General features: G+C 41.6%; 1 protein-coding gene across 6 annotated transcripts in view; it reads right to left on the reverse strand.

Moving 5' to 3' along the window:
- The window catches only part of PCLO (piccolo presynaptic cytomatrix protein), a 522,320-nt gene that overhangs the window by 411,781 nt on the left and 82,652 nt on the right, over positions 1 to 27,887 (reverse strand). For all 6 annotated transcript variants that reach the window (XM_073652324.1, XM_073652323.1, XM_073652325.1 and 3 more), the window contains exon 3: positions 2,807 to 4,855. In XM_073652324.1, coding sequence (XP_073508425.1) covers positions 2,807 to 4,855 — 2,049 coding nt within the window. The remainder of the gene's footprint in view (positions 1 to 2,806; positions 4,856 to 27,887) is intronic.

Here is a 27,887-nt window from a genome sequence, read left to right on the forward strand (position 1 = left end):
GAAAGGCATGACCGCAACAGCGGTGGCGCTGGCGGGGGTTGAAGCGGTGAAGCTCTCCTCCGTATCCGGCATCCTTCTCCCCCCTAGTGGACCGTGGCCTACCTTGCGATGATCCTCTTCCGTAGGCCGCGGCTCCGCAGTGGATCGTCAGGGTTGAGGACCTTCCGTCGCGCTAATGTGACGTCGGCGTCTGCTGGGCTCCTTCCAGGACCTTACGCAACGTCCGGACGTGAGGCGGGGCTTCAGTTCTCGCGTGCTTTCGGAGTCCACGCCCCTCTTCTTCCCGCGCGGCGTCCTCAAGATGGCGTCCAATGGCGGGAAAACTCCACGTGTGGCGGGAAGAAGGCTGAAGATGGCGCCGGATGGCGGGAAAACTCCACCGATGGCGGGAAGGAAGCGGAAGATGGCGCCGGATGGCGGGAATCTTCACCACAGGGAAGTTTGAACAGTCATTTTCAGGCACGCAGTACCCGGTGGTTGCGGGCACGAGATCCTGCCGACTACGCCAAAAGTTGACGCGCCCCTGGGCCTGTGTCGCGCTGCGTTGCGCACGCGGGAGCTTACCCGGAGCCGGATCTCTTGAGGGTTGTAGTCTCGTGGCGGTGATCCGGTCCGTGCCCAGGGAGTCAGACTAAGTGGCGCTGTATCAGCGGTAGATGATGGACGACTACGCCACCCGTTGAATGCAGCTATGGAGCTGCCGCTGCAGGGCAGACCGCTGAGGCCGGTGGAAGGATGGTGCAGCGTGGATGGAATAACCCCCAATGGGAGGGGTATGGCCTCAGGGCAGCTGACGTGGATGATGGGGGTAGCAGGAACCACTCAGAGACGATGCGGTGTAGTTCAGGGTCTTTACTGGTGACAAAGATAGACCCTCCCGGAGTACTGGCTAGCGGTTGGGGCCTAGTCAGTCCTTGAGCAGATGGGATCTCCCCTGGCCAGGCGGAGTTGTAGGCCTCCCAAACTAATGATACTCTTCTGGCTACCTTGCTAGAAGCGAGTATAAGTAGCCCACGTCCCTGAGTGTACCGTGTGGTGCTCACCCGTATGGCCGGTGACTCGGGGCCTTCTAGTAGCTTCCGCTCCACGACGGCGGTGCTGGTCCCATGCGTGTGACCGTGCCTTCGGGTTTCTTGGCCAGAGGACCTGAAATCCCCTGCCTGACGGATTCTGCTGCTGGGTAGGAGTTAGTCCCCACAGCCTCGGACTCCGGGTCCGGTGATAACTTCTCAGTCAGGGCGAGCTCTGCAGCTGCCAGCCCCTGACTCTTTGTAACACTGCTCCCACAGAGCTCCTGTTGTTTCTTCCTATGCTGCTTCTCTTCTCTACTTCTGGCATGGCCCAGGAGCTGGGCCCAGCCGGAGCCACAGCTCCCTGTCAGCCCTCCTGGCTGAACTCTCCCTCTGAACTCCCTAACCCTGCCTCAGACCCCAGGTTTATATAGGGGAAGTCCTTCCTCTCCCAGGACTGGGCAGGAGGTGTGGCATGCATAGGATTCCTGACCAAGAGACCTCCCACCTGCTCTCAGACATAACATTGCATTACTGTGGAAACCAGACCCCTGGGGTGCCACACAATCATTGTAAGCAAACAAAACCACAGAGAGGCATTGCTGAAATCTTTGTTTTAACCCCTACCTCTTGCTGTCTTCAGATTAAATAGTAAAAACCTGCTGACAAGTTCCCTTTAAGGGTACATTCAGATATAGAAGACTTGCAGATACATGAAAATTTTGTTGTGCATTTGCTACAAATTGCACCAGTCACATTTCATAGGTTTACATCCACAGTGAATTAAAAAATAAATAAATTAGACTGCAACTTTCATGTGCAGAAATTTCCCCCAATATTTAAATGCAATTTGTGGAAGCTTAATCTTCTCAGCCAGTACTCTATTAAACTGAAAATTTTCTGCATGCAAAACAATGTGGAAAATCTGCTGCAAATGTGCTACATTAGAAAACATTTTGCAGTTATGCAGAGGAATAGTTTGATTTGTTCACATTTAAATAAATGCAATTTATTTGACTTTGCTTAATAATAAGAAATTATTAAAAACACTGAAAATGTACTATGTGTCTAGCTACACTGTAAAGAACTTCTTGCCTTCAGTGCCTACTTGCATCAGCTATCCGAATCTGCTTACTATTCAAACTGTACAAGTAGTACTGGCGGATGTCTGTGGAATAAATGTGAAGGAGAAAACAATATATACAGTATATACCATCAGCTTACACAGAGAGCTTGAACAAACTGGCCCTGCAGGAGTAAAATTTGAAAGCCCTTTACAAGCAGAAACAAATTATAATTAAAATTGTTATTAAAACAAAGTGTCAAAGCATATTTGCAAACATCAGCTTAATTTGTCGTTAACTGTTATCCATTAAAAATGAATGCAATATTTTTTTTAGCATTTTACCACAGTGCTCAGATATTGGTGGCTATCACAGTGCTCAGATATTTCCACTTAGTCCTAGTCCCATAGTGTGGTTGATATCAGTGTTTAGGGCAATCCATGTGATAATTATTTATTGTTTTTTTTCACATCAGCGTAAAAAAATCATGCAGAAGAAAAATATATAAAACTGAGCTACACCTGTTCATGTGTTATTAAGTAGCAGTAATTAAATAGTGGTAAGTGGCACTGAGTTCAATATAGGTAATCTATTAAATATTTCTTACAGTGATGATTGTACTATCAAATATATAATTTGTAGTTATGTAGGTTTATTCCGATTCAGAAAAAGTCACCAACTTATCTGAGCCCAAAAAATCTCAATATCTAAAAAACTTTTTTGCTTTCTTACCTCAGTCAGATGTGGAGTTGGGTTAAATCCACATAAATTGCAAACCATCTTCTTGCATTCTGTGCATGCATTAAAATTAGGAAGGTCCTTTGAACCCATATTTAGTTCTGTTTTACAAAGAGGACATAGTGTTTTTGCTTCTTTGATTTTTTCAATAATTTCTGGCTCTACCTTTGCAGTCTTGTTTAATTCTGGAATGTCTCTCTTTGTTTCTTTCTCTGGAACTTTTTTCTCATCAACTGCTTTTCTCAAAGGACTCAATTTTGGCTCATCTGATACTTTTGAAGGTACGGGCTGTGTTTCTTTGTTTATCACAGGTAGTTTGGGTGAATGTGGGACCGCAGGCTCTTTTGTTGGTTTTTGATTATCAACTAATTTTTGTGCGGGTGCAGGTACAGGTTGCTTGGATGGTGTTCCTTGTGTGCTTTGTGTTTGAGTACCTGGTTGGGCTGTAGTTGATATAAAACTGGAGGCTTGGCTAAATATTGATGCACCAAAACCAAAGAGCTTTCCAGTCACTGTATCTTGTGGTGTAGTAGGCTGTATCTTTGGAGCTTCAGTAACACTTCCCAGATTTAAACTGAAACGTCTTGCTTGCTCTTGTGATTTAGGAGGCTGTGACGTAGGTTGTGCTGCTACTTGTGGAGTGCCAGGTTTAGGAAGAGGACTTGGTTTTGTGGATACAGTAGGCTGTGAAGTTTTTTGTGAAATAACAGGCTTTTGAGGAGGACTAGGCTTTGGACTTCCTGGTGCACTGGGAGGTGGGACTACTGGTTTGTGGGGAGGACTAGGTTTTGGACTTCCTGGCCCAGAAGACTGTGTGGCTTGTGGACCTGCAGGTTTATGAAGAGGACTAGATTTTGGACTGCCTGGACCAGAAGGCTGTGTTGTTTGGGCAACTACGGGTTTATGAAAAGGGCTCGATTTTGGACTGCCTGGTCCAGAAGACTGTGTTGATTGAGGAGCTACAGGTTTATGAGCAGGACTAGATTTTGGACTTCCTGTTCCAGAAAGCTGTGTTGATTGTGGACCAGTAGGTTTATGAGCAGGGCTAGGTTTTAGACTTCCTGGTCCAGAAGACTGCGTTGATTGTGGAGCTACAGGTTTATGAGCAGGGCTAGTTTTTGGACTTCCTGATCCCGAAGGTTGTGTTGATTGTGGAGCTACTGGTTTATGGGCAGGGCTAGATTTAGGACTTCCTGGTCCAGAAGGTTGAGTTGATTGTGGAGGTACAGGTTTATGGGCAGGACTAGATTTTGGACTCCCTGGTCCAGAGAGCTGTGTTGATTGCGGAGCTGCAGGTTTATGAGCAGGGCTAGGTTTTGGACTCCCTGGCATAGAAGGCAGTGAAGTGGCAGGTTTTTGAAAGAGGCTAGGCTTTGCGCTAACAAGGTCTGGAGGTTGTGATGCTTGCTGAGAGACAGGTTTGTCTAAAGGACTAGGTTTGGGACTTATTGGTAGAGGCACCTCCTTTTGAGCTAACTGGCTAGCTGGCATTATCTTTTTTGGACTTTTTGAAGAATCTTCTTTTAGCCGTGATGTCTCTACTTCTTGAGTAGTTATTTGATGTTGACCAGGTAATGCAAACTGTTTAAATTCTTTAGCAGATTGTTGAAACACCGTTTTTATAGAATCAGTTATTTTAGTTTCTGCTGTTATAGTTGCAGCGGAAGGAACAGAATCGGGTTTAATCTGAGGTTGAGAAGATACAGTCTGGGATGGTTCAGCTGGCTGCTTCTTTTCAGGTACTATTGGTTTGGATTTATCTGATATTATAGGTTTACCTGTTCTGCTTTCTGTTGCTGGCTGACTAGACTTGGATGGTGAGTCCGAAGCAGATATCTGATTTGGTACCATAGGTGATGCTTTCAGTCCTTGTTTCATTAAATTATCTGGCACTACATTGGGATCTTTCTTTGGAGAAGAAACTGATACTCCTGTTGATGGTGCTGCAGGTTTTTGCTTGCCTGGCTGTGGCATAGGTGGACCAGCCATATCCATACCAAGGGCTCTCTGCATCTGACAGTTCAAACAAAGCCATTCTTGCATCTGTTAACAAAAGAAAACAACATAACATTGATTGCATTGAGGTTTACTGTATAAATTGTCATATAATGATTCTAACATTTTTTTTTTATTCAGAAACATGTTTTTCAATTTTTTTATTATTATTATTGATACATTTAAAATAATCTCATCTATGCAAGCAAATACAATTGAATTACTTAATAGTTATTTTTGTATTTTCAAAGTCAGTATGGACCCTACACTTTTTTATTTTAGTATTCTTGTCCTTTACTTCATTCTATGTTAATCCAATAGTCCAAATTAACTGTACTAAAATGAACTGTTCAGAAAAAGGAAAAATAAACATTTCAACAGAGCAAGCCTAATATGAAAGTTATATTTTATTTCTCCATTTTAGTACTATATATTTTAGAACAAACAGTATTTTAAAACTTGTGTAAAACATGTGAAATCTTGTAGACATAAGTTAATTTTATATCCGAAGACCCACTGAGCAACATTTTAGAACATTTCACTTTTTTAAATATACATAAAATATTAAACTTTGTAAGCATCAATTTACCTATATTATATAGGTAAATGAGGTCTCTAACATATAAAGCTAAAAATCAGAATTCTGCTAGTTTTCTGTCCACTGTGGGAGCTTAAATAACTGCATGAAAGATAAAGCAATGATGTTAGATTGCATAACTTAATTTTCATACAGGAATCATCAAATTAGAGGTAGAAAGATTCCAATTAAAAACAGAATTTTCTCTTCCACATTTAAGGTAAGGACTAGAAACCATGACATTACTCATAAATATTGGTAGATGTGGCCTGATAATCAGCTTGTTAGATTGATAAAGTCAAAGTAATGTTGTAAAAATTATGTCAAATAGTAGACTATTTCTTTCAAAGGGGTCTCCAATAAAGTCCCTTTTCTAAACTTAGGGCGGTTGACAATCCTTGACTCATTATGCTCATTATGGGCCTTTCATTTACATTTGTGGCATATCACTGATGGCATCAGCTCCGACTAACAGAGAAGATCCAGTGCCGACAACTCAATTTAGGCTGCATTCATGCCATGTCTTGATCTCTACTCAGATTTCATCACTCACTTCTGTCTAAATACCAGAAAATTGGTATTCAGGCTTTCAACAGCACTATTGACCTCAAGGAGGCAAACATAGTCTAAAATCTGAAAATTTAGACTGCATTTGACCTTTCCAGAGGTGTCCATCTTTTTAGCTGAACCCAATAGCTTGATAGGCTATGAAAAATGGTGTTCAGATGTGATCGCTTGACAGGAAAGGTAAAGATTCATGGTTCAGGACTGGGCATTCAGCCCCCAGGGTGGCAGGAACAGGAACGATTAGATACAGGTACAGATTCAGGGTTCAGGCCTGGATATTCACAGCTCAGGTGGGAGAATCTGTTCACAGGACAACAACTCGTATTACTCGTATACTCTACAAATCTGGAATTTATGGTAGAGTGGCATGAAGAAAGCCATTTTTGAAAGAAAGCCATAAGAAGTCCCATCGGCAGTTTGTAAAAACCCATGTAGGGGACACAGCAAGCTTGGAAAAAGGTGCTCTGGGCAAATGAGACTCAGGTAAAATAAGTTTTTGGGCTAAATACAAAATGCTATGTGTGGCAGAAAACTAACACTGCACATCGCCTTGAAAAGAGCATCCACACTGTCAAACATGGTGGTGGCAGCATCATGCTGTGGGGATGCTTTTCTTCATCCGTAATGGTAGTTCCCTTTGCATCACTCCACAGGATATGTGCTTCCTTGGGGCAACTTCCCACTGAGTTACCAGCAAATTCAGAGACAAATTGTTTTGAAGGTACCAGGCTTGGAAACAATTTGTCTCTGGGGATGCTTTTCTTCAGCAGGGACAGGGAAGCTGATCCCAATTGATGGGGAAGATGGATGGAGCTAAATATAGGGCAATCTTGGAGGAAAACCTGTTAGAGGCTGCAAAAGATTTGAGACTGGTGTGTAGGTTCACTTTCCAGCAGGACAACAACCTTAAACATACTGCCAGAGCTACAATGGAATGGTTTATCTCAAAGCATATCCATGTTTTTGAATGGCCCATTCATAATCCAGACCTAAAACCCATTGAGAATCTGTGGCAAGACTTGAAAATTACAGTTCAAAAACGCTCTCCATACAATCTCACTGAACTAGAGCTAGTTTGCATAGAAGAATGGAGAAAACGGTCAGCCTCTAGATGTGCAAAGCTGGTAGAGACATACCCCAAAAGACTTGCAGCAGGAACTTAAGCAAAAGGTGGTCCTACAAAGTATTGACTTAGGGGGGTATAAATACAAATGCACATCACAATTATATTTTTAAAATAATTAGAAAACGATGTGTCATTTCCTTTACACTTCACATATACTTGCTACTTTGTCTTGGTATATAACATAAAATCCAAATAAAATACATTTACGTTTGTGGGTGCAACGTGAAAAAATGTGTAAACGTTCACGGGGTATAAATACTTTTTTCAAGGCTCTGTAAGTCTATTAGTGTAGATGTAAATATTAAAAAGATTGCATTGTTATTGCCAGATGAGCTCACACAAACTGATCAAAATAGGGGAAATGGACTACAGATTTGTAAGTATTGTCTATACAGCAGTAATGTAATTGATAAATTCACTTTCTACATATACCGTACCTTGCTTAGAGTGAAGTTAGAACTGTTTGTATGCTAAAGTGCTGAACAGGGACCAGGAAGTGGCCTGAACCCATCCTTATGGTACATATTAACAATTTTTTTTCTAGAATCTTGACATATACTAATGATTGGTATTTGCTAGATGTTCATTGGAAAGGAAAACCTATGCATGGATAATTTTTAGGCAGTTTTCCATGATAATGTAATAGCATGCATTTGTATTTACTTTGCAGTAGAAGTACCAAGGCCACACATAGATTTGTTGATTCTGCACCGAAAACACTAAATAGGACAAAGAAGAGAAAAAATCCATGCAGAGGCACGGTGGTGCAGTGGTTAGCACTGCAGCCTTTCGGCGCTGGGGTCCTGGGCTCAAATCCCACCAAATCCCATCTGCAAGGAGTTTGTATGTTCTCCCTGTGTTTGTGTGGGTTTCCTCAGGGTTCTCCGGTTTCCTCCCACACTCCAAAAGACATACTGATAGGGAATCTAGATTGTGAGCCCCAATGGGGACAGCGACAATAATGTATGTAAAGCGCTGCGGAATATGTTAGCGCTATATAAAAATAAAGATTATTATTATTATAATTTAAGGTATGCTCTGGATTTCCAGTATTGCATGCTTATTAAGCAATACAGAGGGTGAAATTTTATTTATGGCAAAAGTCCCTGCCAAACTGTGATAATATATAAAAAAATCGAAGGTGCAGTCAATGACAGTTTAATAGGTTCCAGGGCAAATTTTCTTGTGTGCAGGTTAAAAAGTAAAAAACCAAAGACAGAAACATAATATGCAAATACCCAGCAACAAATAAACAGCAATAGTGCATGAACCTAATTAAGGGAACTTACTTAACCTAATTTTGATCAAAATAATGCAAAATCCATCCCACCACATCACGGTGACCCTATTTGGGAATGTCTTAACCCTAATATTTAAAACCTTACCGTTTGTCAAGTGACATGCATGTGGATAAGGACTAAGATTGACCGATCCCAGCTACTAGATGCACAGACATGGGGAACAAGATGACTACAAATTACAGCTCAAGAAAAAGCCAGGCCACACCTTTATATGTACATACTAACTGAAAAAAACCTAAAAAAAATGAACTGGGATGTAAATTGGAGTGCATGCAGCATATAAGTGCATGTTTATGGTCTTTCTTAGTACTAAGCTAAGGTTATAAATATTAGAGTTAGGACTGTTCTAAATAGGGTCACTGTGATGTGGTGAGATGGCTTTTGCATTATTTTGATCAAAATTATGTTAACTAAGTACCCTATATTATTTTCATGCACTATTGCTGTTTATTTATTTATTTCAGGGTATTTGCATAATATGTTTCTGTCTTTGTTTTTTTTTGTTTAGTGGCCATGTATGACATGCACTTACATGCTGCATGCACACCAATTTATATCCCAGTTCATTTTTTAGGTTTTTTAAGGTTAAAAGTAGCTGTACTAGCTCTTATATCTTTCTGAACTTTTCTCAACTTCATGTTTTTACAAGTCAAAAAAAATCTGGTATGCAAAATAGAATAGAGAATCAAGAACTCAGCAAATGAAATGAAGACTTGATGATAAGTGCTTATATCTTGTGATTACATACAATATTCATCATGCATTTACGTATTTGTAAATATTTCTTAACCATTTCAGTCTTCATACATTTGCACGGTAATGTACAGTATTACATACAGCAAATTCATTTATTTTTTTAAGTATTACATGAAATGTCAATGCCTAAAACGACTTATACTGGGTGTCTACATTCTCTGAGAACATCCAAAATGGATAGTAACTATACACATATATGCCTAGAAGAAAAATGCATCTATCTAAATATACAAATAAAATGGAAATAATATATAGTAAAGTCAGACTAGATGAAAAATGTGGTGTTTTTCAGACAAAAGTATTCTATGTCTTGTATGTCATATATGCCATTAATATATGATTGGTGGACGTTTGATTTTTGGTACTGCCACCTGGTGGTACTGCCATACTTTATGCCCTTAACTATTTTCAACTGCACAGCACTGTTCCCAATCACCCGGTCATTTGAGTGAATGAGGCTTTGCCGCAACTCCCTGTTAAAACCAGATAGGCAAGAGTGTTGCAGTGTATATCAAACCAGAAAGGAGACTCCAACCAATGATAACATAATGGCATATCCTAGTAATATGTCATGACTTTATGAAAAACATCAATATAATAAAAAATATGCAAGCCAATAGAAAAGATGAACCACTTTATTAATTCATAAAGTCTAATCTACATTGTAATATTAAGACACAACATAAGTGAGGCTAAAGGTGGGACTCTCTACATAATCTTTACATATATAGTTAGGTCCAGAAATATTTGGACAGTGAAACAAGTTTGGCTGTTTACCAAAATAATTTCAAGATACAGTTATATATTTAATATGGGCTTAAAGGGTAGACTCTCAGCTTTAATTTGAGTGTCTTCACATCCTAATTGGAGTAAAGGTTTAGGACTTAAAGCTCTTTAATATGTAGCTGCCTCTTTTTAAAGGGATCAAAAGTAATTGGACAATCATCTCAAAAGCTCTTTAATAGGCTATTTCCTCTGTAATCCATCATCAATTAAGCAGATAAAAGGTCTGGAGCTGATTCTAGGTGTGGTATTTGCATTTGGAAGTTGTTGGTGTGATCCAACAACATGCGGTCAAAGGAGCTCTCAATGGAAGAGAAACAGACCATCATTAGGCTGAAAAAAGAAGAAATCCACCAGAGAGATAGCGGAAAAGTTAGGAGTGGCCAAATAAACAGTTTGGTACATTCTGCAAAAAAAAAGAGCACATTGGTGAGCTTGGGAATTCAAAAAGGACAGGAGGTCCACGGAAGACAGCAGTGGTGGATGATAACAGGATTCTTTTCATGGCGTTGAAAAACCCATTCACAACATCCACTCAAATGAAGAACACTCTCCAAGAAGTAGGTGTTTATGGTATCTAAGTTTACCATAAAGAGAAGACTTCATGAGAGCAAATACATAGGATTCATTACAAGCCATTAATTAGTCTTAAAATAGAAAGGCCAGATTAGACTTGATAAGACTAAAACATGGTGGTGGCAGTGTGATGGCATGGCCAAGCATGGCTTCCAATGGCCACTAGTGTTTATGTGACTGAAGACCGAAGCAGCCGGATGAATTCTGAAATGTGCAGGGCTATACTTTCTGCTCAGATTCAACCAAATAAAGCAAGGTTGATTGGATGGCGCTTCACAGTACAGATGGACAATGACCCAAAACATACTGCGAAAGCAACCTAGGAGGTTGAAGATGGATTCAAAATAAACTCCCAAAACTACTGTCAATTTTTAGGAGACACCCGGGATGATTCATCAAAGTTTGTTCGGCAGATTTCGGGAGAAAAAAGCTTTGAAAAGTAGCATTTTTTGTGCAAACGCAAGAAAATGCAACAAAGTGAGGGGAACTGGAGTAGAAAGGGGGTGGGCTGTGGTGAGCCTCAATCATCAATTTCATAATGGGTGGCAGCTATGCCACAAATCTTACTGTAGCAGTGGCTGGAGTAAGACTTGTGACAAGGAGCATATAGTGACACAGGACACTACATGCTTGGCGTTATTCATTAAAGGGAATCTGTCACCACTATGGAGTTATCAGACCTCTACTATGGGCATACATGGTATAGAAAATTAAATCTATACTTACCTGTATGGCCCATAGTAGAGGTTTGATTGCAGAGAAAAGAACTTTAATCAATTCTATTTTGTACAGGCTTGTCGTCCGGGGGATGCCAAGCATTCCCTGCCTATGTGCTTATTATTCCCCCAAATCCTCGCCTCACTGTCACTTCCCGGCACCTGTGCAATAGAAACCTGCGGTGCAGTGCACAAGCAGACGGCGCCAGGATGAAGCAAAGCGCGCAAAGCGCGCTCTATGTGAGTGGCGCTTTACACATGCCCGGGAAGTCAGGGATCACAGTGCACGTCACAGGGCCCTGTGACGTGCAGGGGAGGGGGAGAATATGATAATTAAGCATACAGGTGGGGACTTGGGGGAATAATAAGCACATAGGCGGGAATTGCTTGGCTGTCCCAGATGCCAAGCCTGTACAAAATTTAATTGATTAAAGTTCTTTTCTCTGCAATCAGACTTCTACCATGGGCCATACAGATATGTATAGATTTACTTTTCTATACCCTGTATGCCCATAGTAGAGGTCTGATAACTCCAAAGTGGTGATAGATTCCTTTTAAGAGGCAAGAGTCTCTTATTCATTATGAGGCATGATTGTCTGCTCCAAAACACCCCTTCATCAAGACAGGCAAGAGATTCGACAATCTTGATGAATGGCCACCACTTTTTTTAAGCAGTGGTACAGGAAAAAGTCTGCATCTTTTAAAAAAAAAAAAGATTTTATGCAGGACAATACTCCATCACATGCATCAATATCTCCACTGCTTGACTAGCCAGTAAAGGCCTTAAAGATGAAAGAATAATTACGGCCCCTTTCTCACCCGACCCTATTGAGAACTTCTGGACCCTTCTTAAACACGGATTTATGGTGAAGGAAAACAGTCACCTCTCTGAACAGTGTCTGGGAGGCTGTGGTTGGTGCTGCCCAAAAAGATGATCGTCAACAGATTTAACAAACTGACAGACTCCATGGATGAAGGCTTATGACTGTTACTGAAAAGAAGGGTGGCTATATTAGTCACTGATATTTTTTTTTAAAATACTAGAAATGTATTTTATACATTTTAAGTTATTTGGATATTATTCTCACTTTAACAGGTGAAAATAAACAAGTGAGATGGGAAAACTTTTGTTTTTCATTTAGTTGCATAATAATTCTGCACACATAGATATTCTCCTAAGAAAGACAAAACCTCACTTTTACTTTCTTAAATATTTAGGTTTTGGATTTATTAACCTTTTGGATTGATCGACAGTCCTGTAGTTGTTCAACTACAAAATTAATCATCAAAAATACAAATTTCCTACTGATTGTGCACACAGCGTAGTGTTATTGCAATAACTCATTTTAAAGAGAATATTTGTGGATAATAAAGCTGCATCTATCTGTGCATCATACTTTACTAGTTCTCTGACTGATCCTCAGCTTTTCTCGAGGAAGGAGAAGCAGTTATAATTACTATGTGCCGCAGCAGCAAGTAACATAATATTAACAGTATTTGAAAATACAGATTATCTTGTCTGTTTAAACAAAGAGCCAAATGTAGTTCCTGTGCTGGCTCACCCGGACGGTCACATGGCACATTAGAGTAGTGAATTACAGTTGCCAGGAGACAAAACAAAGGTGCAGATGGCTCACTGTGGTTGACCTCTTTAGCTATGCAGATCAATGTTTTATTTACTCCACTGTTAATAAAACACAAAAAAACCCTCCTTAATCTACAAGAACAAATTCTCAATATTGCTGTGCAATCAACAGCCACGTTATATGTTAAGCTAGAATAATAGATGGGATAAGAGATAGAAACAGAGGGACAGTCATACAGAACGCTAGGTATTTAAGCTGCTTAGGTCATTAGATGGCATGCATTAAAATATTTGTACTGTAAGTGTACTTATGCTGAAAAAAATATGTTTGCTTATAACCGAGCTTATATTTGTTTGCTAAACACAGATTTTGTACAAAAGCTTTGAGGTGCATTGCCTGAAATCTAAATGCATTTAACAGGAAATCTGTCAGTAATATTAACGCCCCCCCAAACCGCACATATAAGCTTGCAAATCTTTGAAAGCTAAATCTATTGACACCTTTATATTTTCTAGCTGTTGCTGCATTCCTCAGAAATCAGGGTTTACTTCATATGTAAATGAGGTCTTAAGTGCTATGGGTGTGACAGAGCACTTCTTGAGTCTCTTCCTCCTGAGGCTATTTCCCCGCTCAGCACCAGACTCTTCAGCTTGATGGATAGCTCACTGTCTGTGTGCCATCAGACAACAGGCAAGGAAATCAGAGAGTGAGGTATCAATAAAGATAAAAAGGCTGGTGCTGGACAAGTAAACAACTGCCGGAGGCAGAGTCTTGAGAAGTGCTCTGTCATGTGCAGAACTTAACATCTCATTTGCATAGAAAGGTAAACACGGATTTCAAGGGAGTGCAACAACAGAGAGAAGATGTAAAGGTGTCCATAGATTTAGCTTTCAAATACCTGCATGCCAATATATGCCGCTCATGGGGATGACTTACTGTAAACTCCCTTTAAAGACACTTAGAGATTATTTATATAAATGGAAGTAAATATTGCATGGTTGTCACTATATTATGACTGAGAGATTAATCAATACAAAATGATTTTGTTTGCTCAATGACTGTCCAATCTAAAGAGCCACATAATAAAGTGGCACAATAAGTGTTTGTTTGAACGATGCCTAATTAATGAAGAAAGAATGGCAGGTTGTTCACAATCTAGTAAAGGTGGAAACAGCTCGCAATGTTTCAGATGAATACAGTAGAAAATGGAAACAAAAAGCTTTGAAAGTAAGCTTCTATAGTAAAAAGTCATATGGCCTTCGGTGTGCTGATTTTTCACTAGAAACAATGCTTCCCACATATAAATATGTGAAAAGAAGGCATATGACAATGAAGGAACAGTAGATGTCCCATGCACTTGAATGGGTGTATTGCAGGGATGCACAACATTATTCGGTCCAAAAGTCACAATGCCATACTGATCCAATCTCAAGGGCCGCAATTTTTTTTAAGGGGTAGTTATAGTTATATGAATACAATACATCACAAAAGACAACACTAGTGCATTAATACATCAACAGAACCAAATTTTGAGTATTTGAGAAGGATTTGGAGAGTTTCTGCTCAGTTTCAGCTAAAAAAAAATCAGTATGAACACACATTAACTTAAACTGAGTTGTTTGAAGCAGAAACTTGCCAAATCCTCATAATCTCAAATCTCTAAACTTTGACACTTTTTAAGTATCAACATAGCCATGAAACCATGAAACACGTTATGGATTGCTACATGATCAGAACGACTGTCAGCACAAGAATGAAGCACCAGAACTGCCATCAGTACATGAATGCAGCATCAGAACTACCATCAGTAAATGAATGAAGCACCAGAAACACTGTCAGTACATGAATGCAGCCCCAGAAACACCATCGGTACATGAATTCAGCGTCAGACCCACTGTCAGTACGTGAATGCAGCACCAGAACCATCATTGTTACATGAACGCAGCACCAGAACCACCACCAGTACATGAATGTAAAGCAAGAACCACCGTCAGTACATGAATGCAGTGTCAGAACCTGTCAGTACATGAATGCAGCGGCAGAAACACCGTTAGTACATAAATGCAGTACCAGAAACACCGTCGGTACATGAATTCAGCACCAGAACCACCATCAGTACATGAATTCAGTACCAGAAATATGCAATTTTATTTGAATATAGCATAGAAGGACCTGGCGCACCTCGGACAACTCCGCAGTCCGCATAAAATCTTTCAGCGTGACGGATGCGGCCTGAAGGCCGTATTTTGAGCCAGCCCTGTGTATAGCTATAGCTCTGTATTGCCACAATGCAAAAGTGTTTATGGTGCCACTACCGGAAAATGTGATATTGTTCCCATAGAATTCAATGGCTAAATTCCAAGTGCATTGAAATGTATGTTTGACTACAATTCTAAATGTTACTGTTAAAAAAGGTATATCTTGTGGTGTATGTTTTCTTTCATGGCAGTCAATTTCAGGCATACACAGTTACATGCTGTACATTTACTGCATCTATACATCCAGAAAAACTGGTTCAAATGGTACCACCAAACTTACTCACCTAGTACGGGGTACGTTCAGCCTTACCATGATTCAGGACACATCCATTCTGACATACATACATTTTGTATTCAGTTAGTATTCACGAAACGACCATGAATGTTACTTATTTCCATATCGCAAAGGAAGACTAAGGGAAGATATAGGAGAGGGAGAAGAGGGGGTCGAGTCCATGTGGGTAGAGATAGAGGGGGCAAAAAATAATAATAAAATATTACTGGGGGTCTGCTATAAGCCACCAAATATAACAGAGGAGAATGAGAATCTGCTATTAGGACAAATAGACAAAGTAGCAAAACATAATGAAGTGATTGTAATGGGGGATTTCAACTACCCGGATATTGACTGGGAAACAGAAACCTGTAGATCTCAGAAAGGAAAAAGGTTCTTGACAAATATTAAGGATAATTATCTCTCCCAACTAGTGCAGGAACCGAGAGGGAAGGGCGTGTTGGACTTAATATTGACTAATAGGCCTGATAGAATAACTGAGGTACAGATAGGGGGGCACCTAGGTAATAGCGATCATCATATTATCGACTTCAAAATGCCCTTCAGTAGGGTTATCAATAAGGGAACAACAAAAACATTAAACTTTAGGAGGGCGAAGTTTGATCAGCTGATAGAAAACCTTCAACTTATTGACTGGGACAAAGTACTTAATCAATGGAATACGAATAGTAAATGGGAAACCTTCAAAAGAATTCTGAATACTCAGTGCGAGAGGTATATACCGTATGGGAATAAAAGGGCCAGAAATAAGAGGAAACCAATATGGTTGAACAAGAACGTAAAAGGGGCGTTTAATAGCAAAAAAGAGGCATTCAAGAGATTAAAACAGGAAAACAGTAAGGAGGCACTAATGTGTTACAAGGAAAAAACGAGAACCTGTAAAAAACAAATAAAAATAGCGAAGGAGGAAACAGAGAGACGTATTGCTAGGGAAAGTAGATCAAATCCCAAACTGTTCTTTACGTATATAAATAGTAAAAGGATTAAATCGGATAATATTGGACCGATAAAAAGTGAGGAAGGCAAAATCATAGAGAAAGATGAGGATAAAGCTAATCTATTAAATAATTTTTTTTCGACAACTTTCACAAAGGAAATAGAACTAACAGGAGAAATGAGAAGTGACAAGCTTAATCCTCCACTAAGTATGACAAATCTAACCCAAGTTGAGGTACAGAAACGCCTCAGTAACATTAAAATAAACAAATCACTAGGACCTGATGGCATACACCCACGGGTACTAAGGGAACTAAGTAATGTGATAGACAGACCGTTATATCTTATATTTAAGGACTCTGTTGAGACTGGGTCTGTACCACTTGATTGGCGACAGGCGAATGTAGTGCCAATATTCAAAAAGTGACGCCGGAAACTATCGGCCGGTGAGTCTGACGTCCGTTGTGGGCAAAATTTTTGAAAGCTTCATTAAAGAGGCAATTACGGAGCATCTTGATGCTAATAATCTTTTAATCCCGAACCAACATGGATTCATGAGGAATCGCTCCTGCCAAACAAACCTGATTGACTTCTACGAGGAGGTTAGCTCTCGATTAGATCAGGGGGAACCAGTGGATGTCGTGTTTCTCGACTTCTCAAAAGCGTTCGATAGCGTGCCACATAATAGGTTGGTATACAAAATGAGAATGATGGGGCTGGGGGAAAATGTCTGCAAGTGGGTAGCTAACTGGCTAAAGGATAGAAGGCAGAGGGTGGTTATAAATGAAATATTCTCAGATTGGGTAAGCGTCACTAGTGGGGTACCACAGGGGTCTGTACTAGGCCCAATGTTATTTAATATCTTTATTAACGACATAGTCAACGGGATAAATAGTAAAACATCAATATTTGCAGATGACACAAAGTTATGTAAAACAATTAATACAAAAGAGGACAGTGCAGACCTACAGAGGGATTTGGATAAGCTGGGTAGGTGGAGCATTAAATGGCAAATGAGGTTTAACGAGGAGAAATGTAAGGTCATACATATGGGAAGGAAAAATGGAAGTCACCAGGACTCACTGAATGGGAAATCATTGGGGAATTCAGAGATGGAGAAGGACTTGGGCATCTTGATTGATAGCAAACTAAATTGGAGTGCCCAAAGTCAGGCCGCTGCTATAAGGGCAAACAGGGTAATGGGATGTATCAGAAGAGGTATAGCTGCAAAGGATGAGAACATTGTTCTTCCACTGTACAAAGCACTGGTCAGACCACACTTGGAATACTGTGCTCAGTTATGGGCCCCAATATATAGAAAGGATATAAATGAGCTTGAAAAGGTACAAAGGAGGGCAACAAAATTAATAAAGGGAATGGAGGGACTGCAATACCCAGAGAGGTTGGCAAAACTAGGACTATTCAGCCTGGAAAAGAGAAGGTTGAGGGGGGGACATAATAAATGTGTACAAATATGTTAGGGGACAGTATAGAGATCTTGCCCGGGATTTGTTCAAAAGGAGGGATATTACGGTAACAAGAGGGCATTCACTAAGACTGGAAGAGAAAAGGTTTCAGCACCAGCATAGGAAGGGGTTCTTTACGGTAAGAACAGTGAGAATATGGAATTCACTGAGTGAGGAGACGGTAATGTCAGATTCACTAAACCAGTTCAAGCGGGGACTGGATGCATTTCTAGATACCAGGCAGATTTCAGCATATACTTAAAAATAAAATAAAATAGTAGGTTGATACAGGGATTTATTCTGACTGCTGGTTTCAGAGTCGGGAGGGAATTTTTCCTCAGGTGAAGATTGGCTAAATCATTTGGGGTTTTTGCCCTCCTCTGGATCAACTTTAGCAATTACAGAACTAACAGGTCGAACTTGATGGACGCAAGTCTTTATTCGGCTTTACAAACTATGTTACTATGTAAAGTGAATTTGTTGATGGTAATAAAAAAAAAAAATTGAATTATGCTATTTTGAGACACCGTGGCTGGGTATCCATTAGTCTGGGTCTCGGTCCTGCTCGGCCCTTATTCACATTTACATCATTTGACATATGGTAAGGTTTTAATACTAGAGGTTATGACCATCCCGAATAGGGTCACCTTAATGCGGTGGGATGGATTTCACATTTTTATGATCAAAATTATGTTAACTACGTACTCTATGTTATTTTCGTGCATTATTGCTATTTATTTATTTACTGCAGGGTATTTACTCATTTTGTTTTTATCTTAGATTTTGTCTATTTTGTGAGATGACAAATTATTTTGTCTCAATTTGCAACAAACAAGACACAATTATTTTTTTACAGAAAAAAATGACATAATGGGCTATATACTTAGCTCATTTACAAACAGAGTAAAAACAGTCTAAAATTTTTAAAAATAATTGCAATTAATATGATTGTATGTCAGTTTTCTAAGGCAGGACTTCTCATGTTTTTTCTATTAGGATCTCCAGACTGACTTAGATGATGTCCGCGTCTCACCAGCTGTAGTGAAAGGCCATGCTCAGATTAAGGCCCCAATTCATCAAGGCGATTATGCCAAAATTGTGGCGTAAGTCACTTTGAAAAGCAGGGAATGGGAAAGTCTATCCTCACTGAATACAGATTTTACCTCAGAATTAAGAATTTTGATGACAGATCAATTCTAGAAAAGAAGCAGATTTCTCTGATAAGATATATTACAGAGTTGCTTATTTTCAGCTGTACTATTGATTTATGAAAAAAAAATTAAAACAACAGTTATGCTTTAACCCCTTTACGACCTTGGAGGCATAGGTACGTCCAAGGTCATCTCCCTCCCTTTGATGCGGGCTCCGGCGATGAGCCTGCATCTTTCCCAGCACATGACAGCTGATTTGATCAGCTGTCATGTGCCTCTAATAGCCGCAGGTGGAATCGCGATCTACCTGAGGCTGTTAACATGTTAAACGCCTCTGTCAAACGCCAATAGTGGCATTTAACATGGCCGTGCTGGAAGCGCGTCATAAGTCCCGCCCATCTGCACCCCTGTCACATGATTGCGGGATGCCGAAGAGTTGGCATGGCAACTCGGGGTCTGCAGGAGACTTCTGTGGTTGTCATAGCCAATCTGCTATGAGTGCCGCTCAGCGGTCAGCATTCAGAGCAGACACATAGCAGGGCTATGGAAAAACCCAAGGTGGTAAAGGGGTTAACCCCTTCATGACCTTAGACATATCCATACCTCCAGGTTAGGAAGGACTTCCCAACCTTGGAGGTAAAAATACGTCCTGAAGATTTTACGCGCACAAAAGCTGTGCAAGTGATCGCCGCCAGGTGTTGAGCTTACATGACAGCTGACACCCGGCTCTCACTGCCAGGAGCAATGTGGTGCCCACACTGATCCCGGCAGTTTAACCCTCTAAATTCTGTGATCGATATCGATTGCAGAATTTTAAAGACATGGAAAGAGAGGGGGCTCCCACTTCCCTTAATCGGCGCCCCCGCAACGTCATTGCGAGGGCCCGATTACTGCAATGGTGACCCAATGTTGTCATGACGACATCTGGGTCACCAGGCTCTAGCAAGCTTGTTAGACCATGCTCCCAGCATGGTCTAAGTAGCTTGTGTGAGAGCAGAAGTGACAGTTATATGGCATTGCATAAATAGTTCACGTTTGGTATCGCCAGGTCTAGAACGACCCAACCTATAAAACTGTCACACTAGTTAACCCCTTCAGCGGAACACCGAAAATAAAATAAAAAACGAGGCAATATACTACTTTTTCATCATACCATCGAACAAAAAATGTAATAAAACATGATTAAAAAGACAAATGTAAATATAAATGTAAAAATAGCATAGCTGAAAATGTCACCTTGTCCTGCAAAGAACAAGCCACCATACAATGGTGATTTTTTTATTCTCACGGCTCTATGATATAAACTTCTGTGAAGCACCTGGAGGTTCAAAGTGCTCACCACACATCTAGATACATTCCTTGAGGGGTCTAGTTTGCAAAATAGGGTCACTTGTGGGGGATTTCAACTATTTAGGTAGATCAGGGGCTCTCCAAATGCGACATGGCGTCCGCTAATGATTCCAGCAAATTTTGCGTTCAAAAAGTCAAATGGTGCTTCCTTCCCTTCCGAGGCCTGCCGTGCGCCCAACCAGTATTTTTCCTCCACATAGTAGGTATCAGTGTACTCAGGAAAATTGCACAACAAATTGTATGGTGCAATTTCTCCTGTTACCCTTGTGAAAATAAAAAGTTTGGGGCTAAAGTCCAATTTTTGTGAAAAAAAAGTAAAATGTTAATTTTTTCTTTCCATATTCCATTACCGTATTTTTCGGACTATAAGACGCACTTTTTTCCTCCAAAATTTTGGAGGAAAGTAGGGGGTGAGTCTTATACTCCGAATACTATATACATGGCTGTGCGTGGTGGTGGGTGTGGGGGAGCGGCAGCGGGGGATGAGCGTGGCACAGGAGGCAGCAGCCGCCTGCTGCAGCCTACGCTGTGCCCACTACTAAAGAAAATGAATATTCCCTGCTCCCCACGCCCATGGGCATGGAGAGCAATGAATATTCATTTTTCTTAACAGCCGACACACTTTAGCCGCAGCGCAGCTCCTGCTGCCGCTCTGTGGTCTGTGTGCCCGCTATTAAAGCTGATAAATATTCCCTACAACCCATTCCCATGAGTTGTAGTGAATATCCATGGTCTTTAATAGCGGGCACACAGCAGTGACTATTCCAGCACAGCGCCCCACACTGTGTGAGGGCGAAAGGCAGGGACGCCATGCGTGCCCTGCCATATGCGGCTCACACAGTGAGAGTGTCGGCAGCAGAGCGGGACAGCGCTGGAGGAGAGAGGAGGTGAGTATGATTGTTTATTTTTTTTGTAAGTAGCGTGATGGGGGCTCAGAGGGTGCCATGCAGACCAGGAAGGGGGCTCAAGGGGTGCCATGCAAACCAGGATTGGGTCTCAAGGGGTGCCATGCATACCGGGATGGGGGCTCAAGGGGTGCCATGCGCACCAGGATGGGGGCTCAAGGGGTGCCATGCGTATCAGGATGGGGGCTCAAGGGGTACCATGCATACCAGGATGGGGGCTCAAGGGGTGCCATGAGTACCAGAATGGGGGCTCAGGGGGTGCCATGCATACCAGGATGGGGGCTCAGAGGGTGCCATGCATACCAGGATGGGGGCTCAAGGGGTGCCATGCGTACCAGGATGGGGGCTCAAGGGGTGCCATGTGTACCAGGATGGGGGCTCAAGGGGTGCCATGCATACTAGGAGGGGGCTCAAGGGGTGTCATGCATACAAGGATAGGGGCTCAAGGGGTGCCATACATACCAGGATGGGGGCTCAGAGGGTGCCATGCATACCAGGATGGGGCTCAAGGGGTGCCATGCATACCAGGATGGGGGCTCAAGGGGTGCCATGCATACCAGAATAGGGACTCAAGGGTGCCATGCATACCAGGATGGGGGCTCAGAGGGTGCCATGCATACCAGGATGGGGGCTCATGGGGTGCCATGCATACCAGGATTGGGGATAAAGGGGTGCCATGCATACCAGGATGCGGAATCAAGGGTTGTCATGAATACCAAGATGGGGTATAAAGGGGTACCATGCATACCAGGATGGGGGATAATGGGGTGCCATGTATTCCAGGATGGAGGATCAAGGGGTACCATGCATACCAGGATGGGGATGAGGGCCAGGTATACCAGGATGGGATGGGGGCCACTTATACCAGGTAGAAGGGGCCATACATACCAGGATGGAGGATATTAACATAATTGGTGGACATTACCCCTATAATAGTGTCAGCAGCAGACTCCCTCCCCCATAACAGGGCATCATGACCACATTTTTTGCTTAATTTTTTTTTCCTATTTTCCTCCTTTAAAACCTAGGAGCGTCTTATGGTCCGGTGCGTCTTATAGTCCGAAAAATACGGTAATTCCTGTAAAGCACCAGAAATGTGTTATTTATTAACTATTTTGTGTAACATATCTCTCTGGTTTAAGGGCATAAGAAAACAAAGTTTGAAAATTGCAACATTTTCAACATTTTCGCCAAATTTCCGATATTTTCACAAACAAACGCCAGTCATATCTAACAATTTTAACCATTATCATGAAGTACAATATATCACGAGAACACAACTTCAGAATCACTGGGGTCTGTTGAAGTGCTCCAGAGTTATTACCTCATAAAGTGACACTGGTCAGAATTGTAAAATTTGGCCTGGTCATGAAGGTGAAAACAGGTTTGGGGGGGTGAAGGGGTTAACGCATATTGTGTATATTGTGTGGTATAGAGGATTATGCATATGTTGGACATTATTATACCCTCACATTTTACATATGGTGGCTATTACCACTTTGGAGCACAGTTATAGGACACTATTTTTTTCCTCCTATTATAGGGAGTATGTGACCCCCCTCCTTTTTGGAGTCACAATTAGTATAATCCCTTTATGCTTTTAGTCGTACCTTTTTCCTACCTTAAATTATATTACAGGGCTTTTATCATTTCTTCCCTGGTGGTTTATTCATTACCTTGCTGTTATTTACCTTACAGGATGGATAGAAAAAACTATTTTCGGTCTTACATATGAATCATGTGCCTCTTAATGAATCAGGCGCCTCTGAATCCAGTAGGCCCCCTTATCAAGAGTGGTGTGAGCAACGATGAATTAGGGCCATTGAATGGCTCTCAATTGTCCTTTTTGGCTTCCTGAATCCACTATGGGCTCGCTCATAGGAGCGTATAACGCAGATGAGTGCTATCTGATGTTTTATCGAATAGCACTTGGCCCAATCTCATATAATGGCACAGTGCAGATCTGCGTATTTTATTCTCATGCCAATTCGACATGAGGAAAAAAATCACAACACGCTGAGAAAATTGGATTACACGTACCCATTCAAGTCTATGGATGCATGTAAAACATTAGAATGCACTCATATGTTTATCCCAGTACAATCTGATCCCCGCCCGCAGACTCACACAATGGCAAAGATGGAGAAATTAAGTTTTCCCTCTTCTCCGCACCTGTGATACGACTCTCTCATCGAATCATTGAGTTGACATTCGGCTCAAACTCTTATCAGACCCCGATGCACTCCCAGCTAATTTGCATATAACTTCACAGCTGGATTTCTTAGCAATAGCACTGTGGATTTCTACAAAAATGGTATCAATTTGATTAGGGTAATAGCAGACTAAGACTGACCCAATGGCAAACTGGTGAACCTCAAAGTGGACCCCTGAGCCATGAGCGGGCCCCCACCACTCAACCACCCCTCAGGAACAGAAAGGGAAGATTATAATAAAGGTAATTTGGGCTAACGACCAGGGACCGGAGCTCCCGAAGGAGCCAAGGGACAGATTGCATTATATTCTATTTTTCTAGCATTAATGGCATGAAACACCATGCAGGGAGCGTTCTTCCAGCTCCGTTGCCTACAATAGAAAATTACAGAAAAGCTGCAGGAGGCCATTCTCAAGTTCCTGCCTGGTGCTTTCTCTTTGTCTCAGGAGGCGCAGTGACGTCATTACGCAGATTGCGTCATTTAGCAGGCACATGGCAAGAAAAGCCTTATATCATTAAGGGGAGCGTCACTGCAAAGGATCATATGTATAGGTGAGTATTTCCATTTCTTTAATCATTAGCAGATCATTATCATGTCTCTAAATTTTGTGATTTCAATACTTCCATGACTTTTCTTTCTTGTTGCAATTTCAATGTTGAGGAGTTTATATGTGTGATATACACAGGGCAGCACGCTGGCTCAGTGGTTAGCACTGCAGTCTTGCCGCGCTGGGGTCCTGGGTTCAAATCCCACTAAGGACAACATCTGCAAGGAGTTTGTATGTTCTCCCCGTGTTTGTGTGGGTTTCCTTTGGGTTCTCTGGTTTCCTCCCACACTCCAAAGACATACTGATAGGGAATGTAGATTGTGAGCCCCAATTTTCAAAACAGTCCTACATAGTCACTGTAGAAGGTACATAACTTATGGGAATAAAAGGGCTAGGAATAGGAGGAAGCCAATGTGGCTAAATAAGGAAGTCAAGAGGGCAATGAAAAACAAAAAAAGGGCTTTCGGCAAACTTAAACAAGAAGGCAGCGAGGAAGCGCTAATATCTTATAGGGAAAAAAACAAAATCTGTAAGAAACAAATAAGAATAGCAAAAGAGAAGACAGAGAGACTAATTGCCAAGGAAAGTAAAACGAATCCCAAACTGTTCTTTAACTATATAAACAGTAAAAGGATTAAAACTGATGGAGTTGGCCAATTGAAAAATAACCTGGGTAAAATCATAGAGGGCGATGAGGGTAAAGCAAACCTACTCAATAGCTTCTTCTCCACTGTTTTCACAAAAGAAAACAATTTATCGGAGGAAATGCAGAGTGATAAAGTAAACCCTCCGCTAAATATCACCCACCTAACCCAGGAGGAAGTTCAGAAACGCCTAAATAATATCAAAATAGACAAGTCACCAGGCCCAGATGGCATACACCCCCGGGTACTAAAAGAATTAAGTAATGTGATAGACAGACCGCTGTATCTTATATTCAAGCACTCTTTATGGACAGGGACTGTCCCACTAGACTGGCGCCAAGCAAATGTGGTACCAATATTCAAAAAGGGGTCTAAAAGTGACCCTGGGAACTATAGACCAGTCAGCTTAACGTCTGTTGTGGGTAAATTGTTTGAAGGATTTCTTAGAGATGCTATTGTAGAATATCTTAATGATAATAACTGTCTAACTCCATATCAACATGGATTCATGAGGGATCGCTCCTGCCAAACAAACCTGTTCGCCTTCTACGAGGAGGTGAGCTCACAGCTGGACCGGGGAGAGTCAGTGGATGTTGTATACCTTGACTTCTCCAAAGCGTTTGATACCGTGCAACACAAAAGGTTGGTATATAAAATGAGAATGCTTGGTCTGGGGGATAATGTGTGCAAGTGGGTAAATAGCTGGCTGAGTGATAGAAAGCAGAGGGTGGTTATCAATGGAGTAAGCTCAGGGTGTGTCAGGGTTACTAGCGGGGTGCCTCAAGGGTCTGTCTTGGGCCCTATATTATTTAATATATTTATTAATGATCTAGTGGAAGGGTTGCATAGTAAAATAGCAATATTTGCAGATGATACTAAACTTTGTAAAGTAGTTAATACAGATGAGGATAGGGCACAGCTACAGGAGGATTTAGATATATTGGGGAGTTGGGCCAAAAAATGGCAAATGGGGTTCAATGCCGATAAATGTAAGGTCATGCACATGGGAAAGAAAAACAGCAGTCACCCATACATATTAAATGGGAAACCGTTGGGGAAATCTGACATGGAGAAGGACCTGGGCGTCTTGGTTAATAGCAAATTAAATTGGAGTGCCCAGTGTCAGGCAGCAGCTGCGAAGGCAAATAGAGTCATGGCATGCATCAGAAGAGGAATAGGGGCATATGATAAGAACATTGTTCTTCCTCTGTATAAAGCGCTGGTAAGGCCGCACTTAGAATATTGTGCACAGTTCTGGGCTCCGGTGCTCAGGAAAGACATATTGGAGCTAGAGAGGGTACAAAGGAGGGCGACTAAGGTAATAAAGGGAATGGAGGGACTAGAATACCCAGAGAGGTTGTCAAAATTAGGCCTATTTACGTTGGAAAAGAGAAGGCTTAGGGGAGACCTCATAAACATGTATAAATACATCAGGGTGCAGTACAGAGATCTCTCCCATGACCTGTTTATACCAAGGATGGTGACAAAGACGAGGGGGCACACTATGCGTCTGGAGGAAAGGAGGTTCCTGCACCAGCATAGAAGGGGATTCTTTACGGTCAGAGCCGTGAGACTCTGGAACTCTCTGGGAGAGGAAGTGGTGATGTCCAACTCACTTAATGAGTTCAAGAGAGGCCTGGACGCCTTTCTTGAGAACAGTAAAATTACATCTTATGCTTAGTTAATTAATCTAGGGATTTAATCTGACTGCCAGATTGGTGTCGGGAACTGAATTTTTCCTCAATGATGTAAATTGGCCTATACCGCATGGTTTTTTTTTTTGGTTTTTTTTGCCTTCCCCTGGATCAACGCTGCGGAATAGCTGCAGTGCACAAGAAATAGGCTGAACTGGATGGACGCTTGTCTTTTTTTTCGGCCTTATAAACTATGTAACTATGTAACTATGGGGACAGCGATGATAATGTCTGAAAAGTGCTATATAAGAAGATAATAATAAAACCTAGTACCCTGTAAAAAGTAACTGTTGCAAGAAGCATTTCAACAGAATGTGATTGCTCCAGTGTTTTATTTTCTTGTGTTTATTTTGTTAAAAAAATGCTATAATACTGCTGTCTGTACAAACGTACTGATTAGCTTAAACATGTTTTGAAAATTACTTGTTAATGATTTCAATTGCCACCATCTTGATTTCACCAGCATCTGCATCACTGGTTTGCAGGTACTGACTAGTGAATACAATGGTTGAGGAGGCAGCCGTCAGCTCACTCTTCCACCAGTCAGCCTGTAGGTCTGAGATTCAGCACAGCAGGTGCAATGTCATCATCAGATCTCACCTGCTGTGTGGAGACTTACTCTACACACAGCAAAGACCAGAGCAGCGCATCGGGGAAACAGGGTGAAGTGAATAGTATATATTTATTTTTTTATTATCATTCGCTTGCTGGGAATATATGTGAGAACATCATACTATGTGAGGGCCACTATATTATGTTTAGGGGGCTGTGGAGGTATCATATTGTGTGTGGGTTGAGCTGTGGGGGGGTCAAACTGTATAAAGGAAGCTGTGGGGGCATCATACTGTACTGTAAGTGGGTTAGGTGGGGACCAGCATACTGATTTTGGAGCTGTAGGGGCATCATCTTGTATGTGGGGCTGTGGTGCTATCATGCTGTGTGAGGGGGGGGGCTGTGGGGACATCATACTGTGTGTATGAGACTGTGAGTACAGTATATCATAATGGGGCGACTGTAATGTCCATCATACTGCGTGGGGTGGGCTGAGAAAACATCATACAGTTTGGGAGGTTGTTAGTCCATCATACTGTGTGTGTGTGGGTATCATACTGAGTGTGGGAGCAGTGGGTGCCATAATACGGTGTAGGAAAACCATTGTGGCCATAAAACAGTGTATTGGGAGCTTTGGGTGTCATCATACTGTGTAGGAAACTGTGGGAGCACCAAACTGTGCTGAATACTGTGAAGGCAACTTTCTCTGAGGAGGGGAGCAGTGTGTCCCACCATACTGTGTGTACAAGAGCTGTAGGGGCTAAGGGGTCATCAAACTGGGTTGGGAGACATCGTACTATGTGTTGGGAAGCTGTGGGACCATCATACTCTGTTAAGGACTGTGGTGTGTGTGAGGGTTGAAGGGATATCACACTGTTTGCGTGTGGTGTTCATCATTCTGTTTGAAGAAGTTGATGATCCAGTTACAATGGCTGAAAACCAGGAGCAGTGCAATTTATAAACTTTATGAAAAACAGTAAATTATATTGTTTTGATTAGCTGCTACTGATAATACATGTTACAATAAGCCCTACTATATATAACATGTATTAGCAGTAGCAACTATGAGTGCGGGGTTTGC

This window comes from Phyllobates terribilis, unplaced genomic scaffold (genome assembly GCF_046119375.1).
Source record: "Phyllobates terribilis strain yellow unplaced genomic scaffold, ASM4611937v1 Scaffold_11__3_contigs__length_659146591, whole genome shotgun sequence".
In the NCBI taxonomy this organism is placed as follows: Eukaryota; Metazoa; Chordata; class Amphibia; order Anura; family Dendrobatidae; genus Phyllobates; species Phyllobates terribilis.